The 18,889-nt window shown below is 43.8% G+C and overlaps 1 protein-coding gene across 5 annotated transcripts in view; it reads right to left on the reverse strand.

Moving 5' to 3' along the window:
• Positions 1-13,793, reverse strand: part of LEKR1 (leucine, glutamate and lysine rich 1) — a 178,071-nt gene extending 164,278 nt beyond the window's left edge. Inside the window, exons 1-2 of one of the 5 annotated variants that reach the window (XM_049867246.1) lie at positions 13,653-13,699; positions 6,914-7,001 (exon numbers count right to left, since the gene is read on the reverse strand). In XM_049867246.1, coding sequence (XP_049723203.1) covers positions 6,914-6,961 — 48 coding nt within the window. In that variant the 5' untranslated portion in view covers positions 6,962-7,001; positions 13,653-13,699. Of the gene's footprint in view, positions 1-6,913; positions 7,002-12,246; positions 13,037-13,652 lie in introns of those variants that run through there. The other 4 variants (XM_049867245.1, XM_049867247.1, XM_049867249.1 and 1 more) reach the window with 4 other exon arrangements.
• Positions 13,794-18,889: the final 5,096 nt, after the last annotated feature.

Here is an 18,889-nt window from a genome sequence, read left to right on the forward strand (position 1 = left end):
ATCCAGTCGATTCTGACTCGAAGCAACCCTATAGGACAGAGTAGAACTGCCCCATACAGGTTCCAAGGAGCACCTGGTAGATTCAAACGGGGACCTTTTGATTAGCAGCCATAGTTCTTCATCACTACACCACCGGGGTTTCCCATTAGCCATTAGGGAAATCCAAATTCAAACCACAAGGAGATATTGCTTCACATCTATCAGAACAGCTAAAATAAAAAGTAGCGACATCATCAAATGCTGGTGAGAATGCGGAAAAAATCATTCATACAGGGTCGGTGGGAACATAAAATGGTACAGCTACTCAGGAAGAGAGTTCGGCAGCGTATTGAAAACAAAAACATGTGACCCAGCAACTGCATTCCTGGGCATTTATCCCAGGGTCCACAAACGTTCACAGCAGCTTTGTTTGTAATAGCAAAAACCTGGAAAAGCCCAGAAGTCTTTCAAACATTAAATGGTTAAGCAAACTGTGGTACATTCATACCATGAAGTATTACTCGGCAATAAAAAAGAATGGACTATTGGTACAGCCAGCAACCTGGATGAATCTCCAGAAAATTATGCTGAGTAAAAAAACGAATCCAAAAAGGCTACATACTTACTATATGTTTCCATTTAGTATGGAAAATATATGAAATGAGAAAATTATTGAAATGGAGACCAGATTAATGGTCTGTCCTATAGGGTCGCTATGAATCAGAATCACTCCGACAGCAACGGGTTTGGCTTGGTTTGATTAGAGGTCATGGATTGGGGGTGGGGGAGGTGGGCATGCCTATAAATGGGCGATGTGGGGGGAATCCTTGTTGTAATGGAACTGTTATGTAACTTGACTGTATCAATGCTAATATCCAGGTTCTGACACTATACTAGAGTTTTGCCAGATGTTACCACTGGAGGAAGCTGGGGAAAGGGTACATGGGATCTCTTGGTGTAATTTCTTACAACTGCATATGAATCTACAATATCTAAAAATAAAATTTTTAAAAAAACAATAAAAGTAAAAATAATGTAGGACTGAAATACCAAGCATTGATTCATAAAGACATTTTATTGAAGACAACAGATAAGTGGTTACTTTGGTGAAGGGTAAGACAGTACACAATACTGGGGAAGCCAACACAACTTGTCCAAGGCAAGGTCATGGAAGTTCCATAGACACATCCAAACTCCCTGAGGGACCAAATTACTGGGCTGAGGGCTGTGGGGACCATGGTCTTGGGGAACATCTAGCTCAGCTGCCATAAAAAAAAAATTTTTTTTTTTTTTTTTCCATAACATAGTTTATAAAAAAAAATATTCTACATTCTACTTTGGTGAGTAGTGTCTAGGGTCTTAAAGGCTTGTGGGCGGCCATCTAAGATGCTCCATTGGTCTCATCCTGCCGGGAGCAAGGGAGAAAGAAAAAAACCAAAGACACAAGAGAAAGATTAGTCCAAAGGACTAATGGACCACAACTACCACAGCCTCCACGAGATTGAGTCTAGCACAACCAGACGGTACCCAGCTACCACCGACTGCTCTGATAGGGATCACAATGGAGGGTCCTAGACAGAGGTGGAGGAAAATGTAGATCAAAATTCTAACTCTTAAAAAAAAAGACTAGACTTACTGGCCTGACAGAGACTGGAGAAACCCCAAGAGTATAGCCCCTGGACACTCTTTTAGCCCAGTAATGAAGTCACTCCTGAGGTTCACCCTGCAGCCAAAGTTTACACAGGCCCATAAAACAAAATGAGACTAAAGGGGCACAGCAGCCCAGGGACAAGGACTAGAAGGCAGGAAGGAACAAGAAAGCTGGTAATAGGGTACTCAAGGTCCAGAAGGGAGAACGCTGACAAGTTGTGGGGTTGGTAACCAATGTCACAAAACAATATGTATACTAATTATTTAATGAGAAGCTAAACCTTCACCTAAAGTATAATAAGAAAATAAAAAAAAATATTTTATTGAGCAATTTCAAGAAATGCTGAATTCATTATACATGACATACCTATGGCTATTTAAATATGCTTCTAAATTATATCTCCTCCAATACCTGTTTTTCCACCAGGAAACCTCATCTTAGTAGACTCTGTGACCCTCTATGGCCAGCCAGCAAAAGCCTTTTTAACTACACATTGACAAATGCAGATTTTTCATGACTCATAGTAATATTTTGAAAGAACTGTCTTTCCTAATAAACTACCTTGGATCACAATCTTAAGTGAATGGTCTCTCCAAAAATCACATGGCTCCCTATTTCTTTTATTAGGTTTTAAAACTGCAATTGCTAAATAACACACCACACACCCTCCTACATGCAGACACACTCATATCCCTACTTTCCCGGGGGAGAGGGTTAGCTCTCACATTTCTATGGCCATTTTCTTTTCCCTTTTCCTCTGCTTTAACTCAATGCAAAATCTGACCCCAGCCACAGTGGCCCAAAATGACCTGGAAAATTAAGTTTATTTTTTTCTGGCAATGACAATCTGTGCTTGGAAATATAAACCTGTTATTCTGAATAAACTTCAAAGTTCCAAAGTACTAAAATCACTTCACTGAAACAGGCCAAAATGAGCTGTTACTGCTGGGGAAAGGGACTGTTATCCCAAAAGGAACAGTGTGCTCTTCAGCTCTTGCCCTGCCACTTCTGATTTGCAAAATAAACAACTTCAGTCTCTTTATTTTACTTTGTGTCCTGGGGAATAAAGACCTCCTAGAGCTAAAATTCTATTACAAGTATTCATTTTGTCACTTTTTAAAAAACAAGAGGTCAGTTGGGCTTTTGCAAAATAACTAATTTTTCCACTAGTGTGTTACTGTTGTTTTGCGTTCTGCACATGTCCTCTAGTAGACACAGCAAAGGGAAGGCTGTTCACTGCTTTCTTATACAAAGAGGGGTCTGTACGTCTCTCAAATGGATTGACATACCTGAGGAAAAGAGAGACAGAATTACTACTTTGCAGATCTATAAATGATGCTTCAGTTTTACTGCTGTGGCAATAAGATCTTAAACACTGAAGTGTACTATAATTCACGTGCATTCTGCTTTGGGAATGCTGGGTGAAAATTCCAACAGCAGTGCTGGTTAGGTAGGAGCCAGCTCAGGCCTAGCCACAGAGCAGATTTAGGGATAGGGTCTAAGTACACACAGAAGTAAACTGTAGAGTCAAACAGTAGATAAGGTGACAAGCGTGGTCTTGCTGTCCAGCCCATGGGCCTTGTCGTGGATTGAACTGTGTCCCCCAAAATATGTGTGTCAAACTTGGCTAGGCCATGATTCCCAGTATTGTGTGATTGTCCACCATTTTGTCATCTGATGGCGTTGTAAAACTTACCTCTATGATGTTAATGAGACAGGATTAGAGGCAGTTATGTTCATGAGGCAGGGCACAATCTACAGGATTAGGCTGTGTCTTAGGTCAATCTCTTCCAAGATATAATAGGAAGAGCGAGCACAGAGTCAGGCGGACCTCACACCACCAAGAAACAAGAGCAAGGAGAATAGCGCATCCTTTGGACTTGGGGTCCCTGCGCTGAGAAGCTCTTCAACCAGGGAGCTTCCCCCAGAGCCGACAAAAAGAGAAAGCCTTCCCCTGGAGCTGGTGCCCCGATTTCAGACTTCTGGCCTCCTAGGCTGTGAGAGAATAAATTTCTCTTTGTTAAAGCCATCCACTTGTGGTATTTCTGTTACGGCAGCACTAGGTAACTAAGACAGGCCTGTATTACATTTTTTGCCACTTAGGAAGATGGAATTTTGTTGGAATTCTACTCTATGCTCAGTCAGAAATTAGACGAAAAGCAAAAACACCAAGGAATGGGAGTGAGAAGATGAACTTATTCCTTCCTCCCTAAGGTTCCCGGAGAAGGCAAGGCCGGGAGAAGCTTTAACAACCTCAGCATTCTAATCAGGCGGTGGGTTCTCTACAGGAGGTTCTCTCCTCAGTCTCCACCCCTTCTCTTTAGTGGCCAACTCCTCCACCATCTGTACTGCGTTCTTGCCACTCCCCTTTTACTACTACGGCTCATCTTGCTCTTAATAGTAGAAAAAAAAAAATAGTAGAGGACAGGCATTTTCACACTCTCGTTTAGCAACCATCCTATTTCCATACCATATAGCAAAAGTAAATAAGAAAGGTTCGCATCACCTTCTCTTCCCTTAATTCTATACTAATCTCCTCGCCTATCTACAGAGAAACAAATGAATAAATAAAACACAGCAGGGGCTTCCTAAGTAAGAGAAATGAGCATGCAAAACCAACACGAAAAGTTAACAGAAGAACAAGAAAAAAGAAACCTTTGAAAGACCTCTTCATCACTATACACCAGTCTGACCATCTCAAATCCTTCTTTAAGAAATGGAGTACAGTTTCCAAGCCATTATGAAAAAGATCTTTCTTTTCATCTTAAAAATAAAGTGGTTCTAATCTCAACTCTTCCTGTTATCACTACAAGCTACCTATCTAACGTGATTCTATAGAGAACGACATATGCAAGCTGAATAAAGAGATACACTCGTCCATTCAGTATCCAGTGACTGCCTGATAATCACCAGGCAATTAAGTAAGTTAAACTTCAGACAAACTAGATAAATCAAGCACAGGTAAGAAGCTATGGGAAAACAAACAGCTGACTCCTTCTTAAAGACTGTGCTTTCACAGACTTAGGGATGCACGTACACATTTGGTTGCTTTATGATCAGGCAACCAGGCCAGTGTTTGGCACATAACAGGCACTCAGTAAATACTTGTACAAAAAGGTCTGGAATACTGAAAATCTGGGATCAGGAGGTAAGTTTTAACAAGTACAGAAGACAGAGCTCCACGATCTTTACGTCCTAGATGCTCAGTAGGACAAGGGTTACGACCAGAATACGTGTCCCAGGCCTTGGTCTGCTCAGCTTCCCCTCGTGTCCCTACTTCTCCTGCACCATCTGGACAGCTGCCATTCCTGCTTTGAGATACAACTGTAGATTTATAAAATGCTTGGGTTTTTTTGCATTTTTTAAACAATTTACTTAAAAAGAACTGTGAGCAGGAGGAAGACACTCATAAAAATCTTATCAAAATAATTTTTTTTATGTATTCAAAACATTCTAATTTGTTAAACATCCTCTAACGTGACCGGCTTATTCCCACTGCGAAGCTTCTGTTGTCTTGGCCTAGGGCACCCTATCCCCTGTGTGTCTATGGAACACTCAGCCTTCTAAGGTCAACTCTAGTTCCACCTGTGCGGAGCACCCCTTGACCATCCCAGTACTCTGGGGTTCCTCTCCCCACCTTCTCTGTTCTCTCAGCAGACACGATCTATACAACTTACATGGCACTAAAACCAAACACTGCCTTATAGTTATTTTCTTATGTGATTATATATCCTTCTCCTGTGAGATGATTAGTATCTGAAGTGCCAGTATTGTTGCTGGTAGGTTTTGTTTCTTTTAAACTCTACCACGCCTAGCCTAGTAAGCAGGAGACACTCAGGTGAGGGAGAAAGGAAGGACAGTTCATGTCTTCAAACACAGTCGGCATCTTTTCTCTGCTGAGCACAAGCATAACTGAGCTCTCTCTGTGCTTATTATCTTATGGCCTAACTGAAAAGCTGAAGCAATTTGGATGCAATGGTTTACAAGTTCTTTTCTGTAACTGGACTTCCTGTCCAGTTCCTGCTAGGCTGCAGTTTACATAAATCGGAAGGACAGGCACTAACAGTAACCATCAGGCTAAATCAATGGCGTTATCACTGCTAGCAGGCAGATCAAAGCAACAGGCACAGAGAATAAAAGCGTACCTGAGAGCTGACTGCGATTTTTAATTAAAAGGTAATGGGTTGGTGGTTAATTAAGAGTTGGCTGTAGATTTACTGAAAAAAACTGAATGAGTAATGATACCTAAGGTTTAAGGTTTTAACTCACAATTTAAGCCAATCATTTCCAAAGAGGTATTTTTTTTTAGTTATACTTTAAAAACAGATGGACTGTCACACTAAAGCTGGGAGAAATGTTTTTGCCTGAGGGCAGATGTGAACTGGCAAAAAGACAGTAGTAAATAAACGTGGAGAACTGTTGACTAACCAGAATACATCAGTTGATAACGTATTTAAAAAAAAAAAACCAAAAAACCCGTTGCCATCAAGTCAATTCTGACTCACAGCGACCCTACAGGACAGCGTAGAACCACCCATAGAGTTTCCAGGGAGCACCTGGTGGATTCAAACTGCAGACCTTTTGGTGAGGAGCCATAGCACTTAACCACTACGTCACCAGGGTTTCCTGATAACGTATGAAAGGTCTTCAAACTGTGCCTGGCACACGGTAAACCAAAAAAAAAAAAAATCAAACCCACTCCTGTCAAGTCGATTCCGACTCACAGAAACCTGCAGGACAGGATGGAACTGCCCCACAAGGTTTCCAAGGCTGCAGATCCTTACAGAGGCAGACTGCCACATCTTTCTCCTGCAGAGCGGCTGGTAGATTCGAACTGCCGACCTCTCTTCAGTTAGTAGCTGAGCACTTAACTAATGCACCACCAGGTCTTCTTTGGCACATAGTCGATGGTGAGAATTAACACAGGTGAAACTGAAATAGACCCTCATGTGGAGAAACCTAAAAATCTAGCATCATAAAAAGTTACAAATATGGACATTCCTGGAGCCTTCTTTTCACAAGGGCTCTGCCAACATCTGGACAACTACTACTGGGCTGGAATTATGTACCTGTCTTCTTTCACAGGAACAAACAGTTTTGACTGAAATGAATTCTACGATCCTGCCCATTATGACTATTTCTTCCCACCTCCACCAATTCATTACAGATCCCAGGACTGAAATAATCTTGAAACCTCTGAACTCATTCTCCTAGGTTTTAGAATTCTCTAGCTGCTAAGGTATACCAGATGTTACACCCTAATAGCACAGTATGACGTCATACCTTTTGGATCTCCTCAGGTAGAGCATGCATGGGAACGTGACGATCCATAGTTTCCCAAAATTTACTGAGAGCTCTGACGTAAAATAATCTAAAAACATTGATGGCAAGAGTCAGAATTTAATTAATGAGAGGAAAATTCAAATTAAGAGATCATTTGTCAGTTCTTGGGAGCATGTGGGATGAATCGGTGGTAACTGCTCCAACAGATGTTTCACCAGCATTGAGTCAGAAGGTACAGCTGGGGGCTTCTCAGTTAGCCAGGAGGGCCACAGGACAGGGCAGAACCAGGGAGACTGACTGCTGAGTTACCACTGAGATTTTCTTTCTTTAAAACGCATCATCCAGTAGGAATTTCCTTGGCGCTTACCACTCATTTTTTGTTTTGCAAATATACAATAAGAATCACTTTCACATTTTAAATAGACTCATTTATTTCAGTGCAAAAAGTCCCCCCCCCCCAAATGTTGTTAGAAAAAAACTAAATCTAGCATTTTAACTCAGCTGATGATAAGAAAAACAGTTGTGGCATGAATCTGGTTGAAATGATGAAGTGCAAAAAAAAACATTTAAACTAACCAGATTAAATATGACATGCAGGTACTGAACAGGCGACCGCCACTCATCCGTCAGTTTGTTGTACTGTGGTGGTTTGTATGCTGCTGTGAAGCTGGAAGCTATGGTACCAGTATTTCAAATACCAGCAGAGTCACCCATGGTGGACAGGTTTCAGCACAGCTTTCAGACTAGGACAGACTAGGAAGAAGGGCCTGGCAATCCACTTCTTAAAAAACCAGCCAGTGAAAGCCTGATGAATAGCAGCGAAACACTGTCTGATATAGTGCTGGCAGGTTAGCCCCTCGGGTTGGAAGGCACTCAAAATACGACTGGGGAAGAGCTGCCTCTTCAAACTAGAGTCAACCTTAATGATGTGGATAGAGTCATGCTTCATTTCCTGATGTGGCGTGACTCAAAATGACAACAGCTGCCAACATCCATTAATAATAGGACCGTGGAATGTACGAAGTATGAATCTAGGAAAACTGGAAGTCATCAAAAATGAAATGGTGCGCATAAACACCGATCGCTGGGCATTAGTGAGCTGAAATGAACTGGTATTGACTATTCTGAATCGGACAATCATACGGCCTACTGTGCCGGGACTGAACGACTGAAGAGGAATGGTGTCACATTTGCTGTCAGATCATTTCAAGATCTATCCTGAAGCTTCACGCTGTCAGTGATGGGATAACATCCATGCCTACGAGGAAGTCAAATTTACATACCAACCATGAATGCCAAAAATGAAGAAACTGAAGATTTTTACCAATTTCTGCAGTATGAAATTGATCAAACATACAATCAAGATGCATTGATAATTACTGGTGATCGGAATGTGAAAGTTGGAAACAAAGAAGGGTTGGTAGTTGGAAAATATGGTCTTGGTGTTGGAAACGACATCGGGATCACATGACAGAGTTTTGCTTGACCAACAACCTATTCATTGCAAATACGTTTTTTTCAATAACATAAACTCAACTACATGGACCTCGCCAGATGGAATACACAGGATCAAATCGACTACATCTGTGGAAAGAGACGATGGAGAAGCTCAATAGCATTAGTCAGAACATGGCCAGCAGCTGACTGCGGAACAGACCATCAATTGCTCATGTGCAAGTTCAAGTTGAAGTTGAAGAAAACTAAAACAAGTCCACAAGAGCCAAACTATGACCTTGAGTATATTCCACCTGAATTTAGAGACCATCTCAAGTACAGATTTGATGCATTAAACACTAACGACCAAAGACCAGATGGGTTGTGGGATGACATCATACACAAAGAAAGTAAAGGGTCATTAAAAACACAGGAAAGAAAGAAAAGACCAAAATGGATGTCAGAAAAGACTCTGAAACTTGCACTTGTACATCGAGTCCCTAAAGCAAAGAAAAAAATGATGAAGTAAAACAGCTGAACAGAAGATTTCAGAGGGCAGCTGGAGAAGACAAAGTATCATAATGACATGTGCGAAAACCTGGAGATAGAAAGCCAAAGGGAAGAACACGCTCGGCATTTCTCAAGCTGAGAAAAACTGAAGAAAAAATTCAAGCCTCAGAGTTGCAATACTGAAGGATTCTATGGGCAAAATATTAAACGACACAGGAAAAATCAAAACCAGATAGAAGGAATACACAAAGTCACTGCGCCAAAAAGAACTGGTCAATCTTCAACCATTTCAGCAGGTAGCATGTGATCAAGAACTGATGGTATTGAAGGAAGAAGTCTAAGCTGCACAGTGAAAAACAAGACTCCAGGAATCAACAGAATACCAATTGAGATGTTTCAACAAACGAATGCAACACAGGTAGTGCTCACTTGTCTATGCCAAGAAGTTTGGAAGATAGCTACCTGGCCAACCTACCGAAGAAATTCATATTTGTGTCATTCCGAAGAAAGGTGACCCAACCAAATGTGGAAATTATCAATGTCATTAATATCACGCAGAAGTAAAATTTTGCTGAAGATCATTTACATCAACAGGAAACTGCCAGAAATTCAAGCTGGATTCAGAAGAGGATGCAGAACAAGGGATATCACTGCAGATGTCAAATGGATCTTGGATGAAAGTAGAGAATACCAGAAAAATGTTTACCTGTGTTTTATTAACTATGCAAAGGCATTCGGCTGTGTGGATCATAACAAATTATGGATAATGTTGCAAGGCATAGGAATTCCAGAACACTTAATTGTGCTTATCAGGAACCTGTACACAGATCAAGAGGCAGTTGTCCAAACAGAACAAGGAGATATTGCATGATTTAAAGCCAGGAAAGCTGTGCATCAGGGTTGTATCCTTTCACCGTACCTATTCAACCTGTATGCTGCACAAATAATCTGAGAAGCCAGACTGTATGAAGACTGTGGCATCAGGATTAGAGGAAGACTCATTTACAACCTGTAATGTGCCGATGGAAACCCTGGTGGCATAATACTTAGGAGCCACAGCTGCTAACCAAAAGGCTGGCAGTTCGAATCCACCAGGTGCTCCTTGGAAACTCTATGGGCAGTGCTACTCTGTCCTATAGGGTCGCTATTAGTTGGTATTGACTTGATGGCAATGGGTTTTTTTGTTTGTTTAATATGCAGATGACACAATCTTGCTTGCTGAAATAGAGGAGGACTTGAAGCACTTACTGATGAAGATCAAAGAATATAGACTTCAGCATGGATTACTCCTCAATATAGAGAAAACTGAAATTCTCAGAACAGGACCAATAAATGATATCATGATATCTGGAGAAAAGATGATCATTTTCAAGGATTTCATTTTACTTGGATCCACAATCAATGCCACAGAAGCAGCAGTCAAGAAATCAAACAACACATTGCATTGGGCAAATCTATCGCCAAGAGACTTGTTTAAAGTACTTAAAAGCAAAAATGTCACTTAGAGGACTAAGGTACATCTGACCCAAGTCTTGGTATTTTCAATCACCTCATATGTATGCGAAAGCTGGACAATGCATCAGGAAGACCAAAGAACTGACGCCTTTGAATTACGGTACTGGCGAAGAATATTGAATATATCATGGACTGCCAGAAGAACAAACAAATCTGTTTTGGAAGAAGTACGGCCTGAGTACTCCTTAGAAACAAGGATAGCGAGACTTCATCTCACGTACTTTGGACATGTTATCAGGAGGGACCAGTCCCTGGAGAAAAACATCATGCCTGGTAGAGGGTCAGTGAAAAAAAGATAGTGAGATGGATGGACACGGTGGCTGCAACAATAGCCTCAAACACAGCAATAACTGTGAGGACGGCACAGAACCAAACAGTGTTTCTTCTTTTGTACACACGGTCGCTATGAGTTGGAACCAACTTGCCAGCACCTGACAACAACAAACAAGAGAAGAGTCGTCAAAGCATCAGAAAGTAAGTGTCAATCTTAGCTAAGATGGGCGTTAATATAAGTGTAATGCAGAGATTTTACTTTCAATAGATCTTCATTTTCTATTAAAACTCTATCCCTATTGTCATAAAACCACAGAAGATGAATGCAGGAGCACCTTGGTTTTTGTTGTTGTTTTTTAATCCTTCCCAAACATGGAAAGAAAACAGACCGTCCAGTTTCATGAGTGAGGGGTGTTCATGTACATCTAAACAGTGAGGGGCAGTGAAGTAATACGATACAGGTACAGTTCCATAGCAGGGAAGCGGGCCCGAGGGCCATGAGTTACAGACAGGGAGCAATCAAGGGGTTCAGGAAAGGAGGATGCCTTATCTCTGGGATGGGGTGGGGAGTTAGCTTGGCAAGGCTTCCTGACATTTGATCAGGGCAGGATTTTAAGAGAGACTGGCCCAAGCACAGTGCTCTATCAGAGAGGGCAAACTCTGCCGTACGTAACGAGGTGGCACAGAAACAGCAGTTGGCAAAAAGTCCTGTAATGGTGGTATTTTTAAAACTGTGCAACCACTGCAAGAAAAGAGTATTCTCCATTGTCTGTGTTAGTACTAACACCCCTAGTTTTAATGATTTGCTGACTAAAACAGGTAACTAATGGGCTGTTTTCCTACATAAAACATAATAATGTATGTGTGTATTTTGGTAAAGTTAAAACTGGGGTTAATTATATCAACTTAGGCCCAAACAGCCAGGTATATTACAATAATAGGATGCTTGGCAGATTGTCACAGTGACATGATAAACGTCCAGAAAGCTCATTATTCTAACTTCTGCCATTTTAAAATGGACTCACCATCAATAAAATAAGATGGTACCATCTTATCTCTACTAGTAGAACTTTCTTAAAACTATCAACTAATTCTCCTTCTAAAGTTTCACCCATAGAATTATTTGAGAACATACATCTGAGTGACAGTATAAACCAAGCAACACTGGAACTATTTTTATTTAGTGCCTGCATTATCTGTGAATCTACTCTAACTCTGCGGCTTTACCACACCAAAGGGAGAAACTGGAAGGATCTGATTGTCGAGGGAACATTAAAAATAAAATCACCTGCCAACGCAGAAAACCCTCTCCACAAACGCAGAAAGAAAATTTTATTACTGAATAAGCGTTAAACCAGACCGCAATGCACATCACAGGTAATCTGTTGACGAGTTTACAAAAACAAAAAATCTCACTCTTGTTATAGAGCCAAGCAATAGAATCCATAGCATTCGTGTTCTTAAGATAAATGGGAACCTTGTCCTCATGAAGAGGACTTGACAGTACTGTTTGCTGTGCCTTCTTTAATAGTTCAGCTTAAATTCAAGCGGTAACTAGAGGTGCCATCGCGCTAACTGCCCTTGACCAGAGAACTACCTACCTATCTGCGTGACAGGGCGGCCAGAGCTCGGAGCGAGGCGCCTCGTTTCACTCCCCGGTAACAAGGAGACAAAGGCAATGTATTCCTTGATTATATTTTAAAGAAAAGGGTCCCAAGCCCTCATGGAAAAAACATGTCTCGGCTTTTAAAAGACTTACATACATACTGGAGCCTTGGTGGCACAGAGGCTGAAAGCTACAGCTGCTAACCAAACGTCGGCAGTTCCAAGGGACCAGCGGCTCCTCACGGGGCAGTCCTACTGTCCCGTAGGGTCCCTGCGTCGAAACTGACTCAACTGCGACGTGTGTGGGGTTTTTGTTTGTTTGTTTTAATACATATTGAAGTAATACAGAACGGAGTCACAGAGACTAGGCTTCTCAAGAGCGGGGGCTGACGGAAGGTCCCCTCCCCGTGGCGCGAGGAAGCCTGTCTGACGCGTCCTTACACTCCTCTGGGTGCTCTACCCCAACCAGGCCGCTTCACTCCCCGGGCGACGTGCGGCCACCGGCGGCGGCAGCTCCGTGGCCCTCGGCGAACCCGCCGCTGACGAGACGCCCTGGACGTCACGCCCGCACAGCCTCCTCGGCGCCCACTTCCGCTTCCCGCTCACACCGGGTCACGCCGGGTCACTCAGCCCTTCCGGAAACAGCCCTGCCCCTGGCGGAGCCGCCCGCACGGGCAGGTCAGGGCGAGGGGCGCCAGGCCTTAACTCCAGTGGACGCAAAACTCGGGGGCGCCCCGGGAGCCTGTCCCTCTGCCCCGGCTCCCGGGGGACCTGCGCGGAGGAGGAGGCGCGGGAGCGAGTTGGGGCTGGGGGGAGTGGGGGCAGTGGGGCGCCCCCGGGGCTGGGGGGAGTGGGGGGAGTGGGGCACCCCCGGGAGCGGGGGGACTAGGGGGAGTGGGGCGCCCCCGGGACTGGGGGGCCTGGGGGGAGTGGGGCGCCCCCCGGGAGCGGGGGGCATGGGGGGAGTGGGGCGCCCCCCGGGAGCGGGGGGCCTGGGGGGAGTGGGGCGCCCCCCGGGACTGGGGGGCCTGGGGGGAGTGGGGCGCCCCCCCGGGAGCGGGGGGGACTAGGGGGAGTGGGGCGCCCTCCGGGAGCGGGGTGAGTGGGGCGCGCCCCGGGACTGGGGGGAGTGGGGCGCCCTCCGGGAGCGGGGGGGCTGGGGGGAGTGGGGCGCTCCCGGGACTGGGGGGAAGGGGGGAGTGGGGCGCTCCCCGGGACTGGGGCGCCCGGGGGGCTTGCGCAGACCGAGTAGGGCGCGGCTGAGGCGGCGACCGGGACCCCAGGCCCGCCCGGCGCCGCGGGTCAACGCTGCGGCCTCTGCCCGCGGGAGCGGCGCGCCTCGGCCCGGGAACTGCGGACGGACGGGGTCATCCGGGGGCTGAGGGAAGCCATTGTCTCTCACCTAGTCTTCCACTCCGCCGGGGGCGACACGGCGTTCCCGGTTTCCCGGGCGACGGCGCGGCGCGTCGGCCTGACGTCAGGACGCTCTGACGTCACGGAGCTCGCCGCCCCCGACGCGGAAGCGGGAAGGCTTGCTGTGGGGATGGGAGGCGAGGGCTGGTGTGACGCGGGCTGCAAGAATGCGGGAGACGCCCCCAGCGCTGCGGGGAGCCGAGGGAGGCGCCGTCGGGGCTGGGTGCCAGGGCAGCTGCCTCTCACCTCCTCGGCCTGGCGCCCGTGGCCCCAAACCCAAAACGAAACCCACTGTCGTGGAGTCAGTTGGGACCCATAGCGATAGGACAGGTAGAATTCACCATATCGTGGAGTCAGTTCGGACCCGTAGGGATCTATAGGACAGAGTAGAATTCTCCATATCGTGGAGTCAGTTCGGACCCATAGCGACCTATAGGACAGAGTAATTCCCCATATCGTGGAGTCAGTTCGGACCCATAGCGACCTATAGGACAGAGTAGAATTCCCCATATCGTGGAGTCAGTTCGGACCCATAGCGACCTATAGGACAGAGTAATTCCCCATATCGTGGAGTCAGTTCGGACCCATAGCGACCTATAGGACAGGTAGAATTCCCCATGAGGTTTCCAAGCCTGTAAATCTTTGAAGATTCTTTCTCCCGGGGAGCGGGCGGCTGGGTCCGAACCACCAGCCTTTCGGTTAGCAGCCGAGCGCTTCAACCGCTGCTCTACCGGGGCTCCTGGGACATGGACTCCGCAGGAGGCAATTGTGCTTGAGCCGCAGGTGTAAAGGGGAATTCTGTCATTGCAGCCAAGGCAGATTAGCTGGGGTAGGCGTTTGTAAAATTTTTAATCTAGTCTGAAAACAATCAGGATGAAGGTGTTATTTTTAAACGTGTCTTGAGACTCGAGACTCAGAGTAGACACTTTATATGTATCAGGCTGCGTACCCTTACATGTTACTTTTTTCTTCAGTAATATATTCATCTGTAAAACAAACAGTGATAACCTACTACTGGCTAAGCACTGCATACCTGGATGGGGTGATGCGCTGTGACTGAGCCAGGCAGGAGCAGCCTGTGGTATGATAAGCAGGTGACTCATTCGTTGTCCAGATCTGTCTGAGGATTGCATAAAGTCCAAAAGTGCAGCTGTTCCAACAACAAAAAAGATTAGCGACTCACTAGCTGGGAAACTTGTTACTGTTGAATGAAGTAAGGTTGAGTAAATTTAAAGGAAATTCATAAAACCTGTAGATTTAGAGATCAGATGATAGGGAGCAGAGCAGCGCTGGTACAGTAGTCATACTGCCGGTTGATAGCTGTTTATTAGGGGGAATGGCAACGCGAAGTGCAGAACACTTCTTAAAAGCCTCCCTAAAAAAAAAAAAAAATTAGGGCACCTAAAATTTAGGAGTCGATGTACCAGTACACTCAACCTGACTGATCTTTTTGCCCCAATGCCTACCAGTGCTTTTCTGTTTCTACCCCCTCAAAGAGGGCTGCTTTTTTCCTCTGGGACAGATAAGCAAGAGAGGATGGAAGAAAGGATTAGGGAGAGCAAAGGGCAACCAACCAAGTGGTCAGAGTACAGCACGCTTATGAGACGTGCAAAGAGCTTTCAGAGCAATTTCTCCTCGTGTTCCTTTGAGGGACAGTGTAGGTAGGACGGTTCTCATTTTGTAACAATGGTGGTTTGTAAACACACACACACACACACACACACACACACACACACACACACACACACACACACACACACACACACACACACACACACACACACACACACACACACACACACACACACACACACACACACACACACACACACACACACACACACACACCAGTTCATCCAGAGCCATTCAGTGCTTTATCTGGGACAGGAATTGCTCACCTGAAGCAAGATCATTCTGTTCTGAGGCTAGTTTAGTAGTATGATTACTAGTACTAGTTAGCTTCCAAAGACCAGGTTGGTTGGTAGGTGAAAACAGGCATTATGTGACCACAGAGGTCTAACAAAACACCACAAAAATATCATGTGGGACACATATATCCCTCTGAACCTGACAGGCAGATAATGTAGGTGGGCACACTATGTCCTGCTAGTCATGAAAGGGTTACTGCCAGAAATGTTACTGCGCAAAATAGTTGGATAGTAGATTTCTTACTATTGTCGTAAATGCAAAATGTCGGATAACGAGATAGTTGCTAAGTGAGGAGAAGGTGTATGTTATAAGGAAACATTGTGTAGTTTGATCTCTGTGCCTATTCATCTGCACATTAATTACACTTGAAACCAATTTTCCTTTCATCATAAACATCCGTTTAGACTTGTGCTGTCCGATAAGGTAGCTTCATGTGTCTTTGTAAGTAAGTTGAAATTAAAACAAAAAATTCAGTTCCTTTGTTACACTGGCTACATTTCACGTGCTCAATAGTCACACGTGGCTATGTACGGAACAGCACAGGTACAGGACATTTTCATCACCATAGAAAGTTCTATTCGACAACAGTAGACCCAGTAAGAATTTCAAGGTAATGAGTTGTGAAGAATAGCCTTTTTCAAAGGGTAACAGTAAGAAGTGTTACTCCTGAAGCCTACAGCCCAGATGAAGACTTGTGGCAGGGTGTTATAAAACAGGTTTTAAAAACCTTAAGATGCCATCAAGTGTCTCTCCTGTGTTGGTCTGTTTTTTTTCTTGGCTCTCTCTGTTGATCTCTGTCTCTCCCTTTACCTACCTTTCCTGGTTTCTCTTCTTACCCTTCTCGTTTTTCCATTTCTTTCCCCAGCCCATTCCTGGCCATACTGGATCTGAAGTATAATTTAAAACATTCCCATAATTGGGCATACTGAATAAAGTTTTGTGTTATCCTGTTCTTAATTTTTAAATCAGCTAAGTTTCACATTTGACTGTGACTCTCAAACAGACACAAAATCCAATAATAACCAAATTAAGTTTTTCTTAACTTCTTCTGTGACCCGTTATTCTTCTTTTTTTCCCCTGGGGTTCAGTGACCCCTAAATGAAAATGCTCTCTAGCTGTTGGAGCAGTCTCCGTGAAGTGGCGGTTCTAAGACTGGAGCTTTCTACCTGCTCTGCAGACCTCTGTGTTGTATTGTTTATGTTTATGCGAACACAGAGTCTGTACTTTTGTTTCTGTTATGAATTTACCTAAGATGTTTATCCAGCAGGGCGTTGTCATTCATCCCATTCATTCTGGTCAGTGGTTTTATTCCTCCTCTTCTACCCTTCCCCCCCACCTCCATGAAAAGCCTGTGGGAGAATTGGCACTTTGTCTGAAAGTCTGATAAAAATGTCAGGAACTCTACCCATGACTGCTAATTCCAAAGTGAGCTCAGAATTGTTCAAAGTCAACATGACAAAATTATAAACTTTAGCTCCAACTTTATTTTCTTCCTATGACTAAAACAGTACAACCCATCGCCTTGAAGTTTGAACAAAATAATTGCACAGGCCTCTCAGGTTGGGAGCAACCACAGCCTTCACTGTTATTTCTGGATTCCATCCAATGCACGTGCAGAATTTTTTACAAAAAGCTAACATTTATGGAGCTCTTTCTGTTTGTCAGGCGCTTCATACACAATGTCCCATTTCACTGAGAACCCCTCCAAACACAGTCAGATCCTACCTACTTTTCTTTCACCCAAATGATGGAAGTGGCCAAGGGTGTGGCCCGACAGTGTGTACAGAGTGTCCTTGGGCTCAGTGTGAGCAGTAGCACCTGGACTTCATGGCTCTTGTGTGAGTTGACTCTGCCAGCCTGCACCCAAGGGGCACCAGCCTCCTGTGGATTAGTAACTCATGTAAATGTCCAAAAAGGATTTAATTCTGTGAACTTAAGTTTGTGTGTTAGACTTACTTTCTTCATCATTTTTCTGATAAAGCTTCCAGTTTCTTAAAAAAAAAAAAAAAGGTGAGCTACAGGGGACCGCATGGTACTTGCTTCATTGTCTTTACCTCAATAGATTTTTCCCACCACAATGTGGATTGTATTTTCTTTCCTGTTTTTGTTTTGTTTTGTTTTTTTACTGCCATAAGCATGTAAAGTTTTAGACTGCTCTGTAAAGCTGCTGTGCATATTTTGAACCTCAAAAAACTGGCCTAGAGGTGGCTTTGACCACACAATAGTATTTGCGGGTTCACGCCATGTCTTTTTTAATCCATTGTGTGTGCAGTACAAAGTCAAGGACCTAAACATCTAAGGCCGCAACGCTGAAGTGGCGTTTCACTTTAGTCAAATGCTTTGTCATCTGTGCGGGAAGAAGTTTTTACACTGGATACTTTTTAGTCCTAAAAATTTGATTCTTCAACAAAAATTCCAGTGAGACAAGTCAGATCTTTAAATGATAAAAATCTACTCTCAAATACTAAAATAAGTCGAGCACTGTAGAGAAAACATTGATGAATATAAGCATATCCCCTCGCGGCCTTTTCACTATGTGATAAGAGCTTCACGCAAAGATGTACTGTGTGCCGATCTAATTTGATATGTGTTGCACGAATATATTTAAAAACAGCTCTTAAACAGATTAATCTATAAACAAAATTACCCAAATTCCTTTTGTTAAACTCTTAGCATCCAATATCTGGCCATTAGGAAGCAGTTAATAAATACTAACGAATTCAAAGCCTGAAAATTGATAACTGCCTTGTGCATTTAAAAAACAACTCTTGTAGAACTTATTATTTGCTTAGTGAAAGCACTGCATCTTTATTTTTGAGGCTCTATAGGATTCTAGTGAAGCATGTAAAAGTCTAACATTTGTTTTAATAAATGATTTTGCCTTTATAGTTCAGGTTACTATACCTAGAATTTTAGGTAGCAACTGAATTTGCAGGAACAAATTATAGCATTTTTCCTGTCATTTTGTTATGATTCTATTAATAGACTATTTTAATGCCATTAAATAAGGAGTTGTGAGTCATCTTAAAGATATTCTCTTGCAAACTACTGTTAAAAAAAAATCAACAATTGTCAGATCTATCAAATAGAGGATAAAGGTTAAAATGAATTATAATAACCTTGGTTCCCAGGGGTGTAGAACAACCAATACTCTGATACACCGCTGTCAGGGTCAAAAATTAGTGCATTTATTACGTATTAAATACCATAAAATGTTCAAAATTGTTGTCATGGGCTTAGTTCCCCTTCCTCCTTTTGTTCAGGGATCCAGCCCACTCCACCCTCACCGTCCACCCT

Source organism: Elephas maximus, chromosome 23 (assembly GCF_024166365.1).
Source record: "Elephas maximus indicus isolate mEleMax1 chromosome 23, mEleMax1 primary haplotype, whole genome shotgun sequence".
NCBI classification, from domain to species: domain Eukaryota; kingdom Metazoa; phylum Chordata; class Mammalia; order Proboscidea; family Elephantidae; genus Elephas; species Elephas maximus.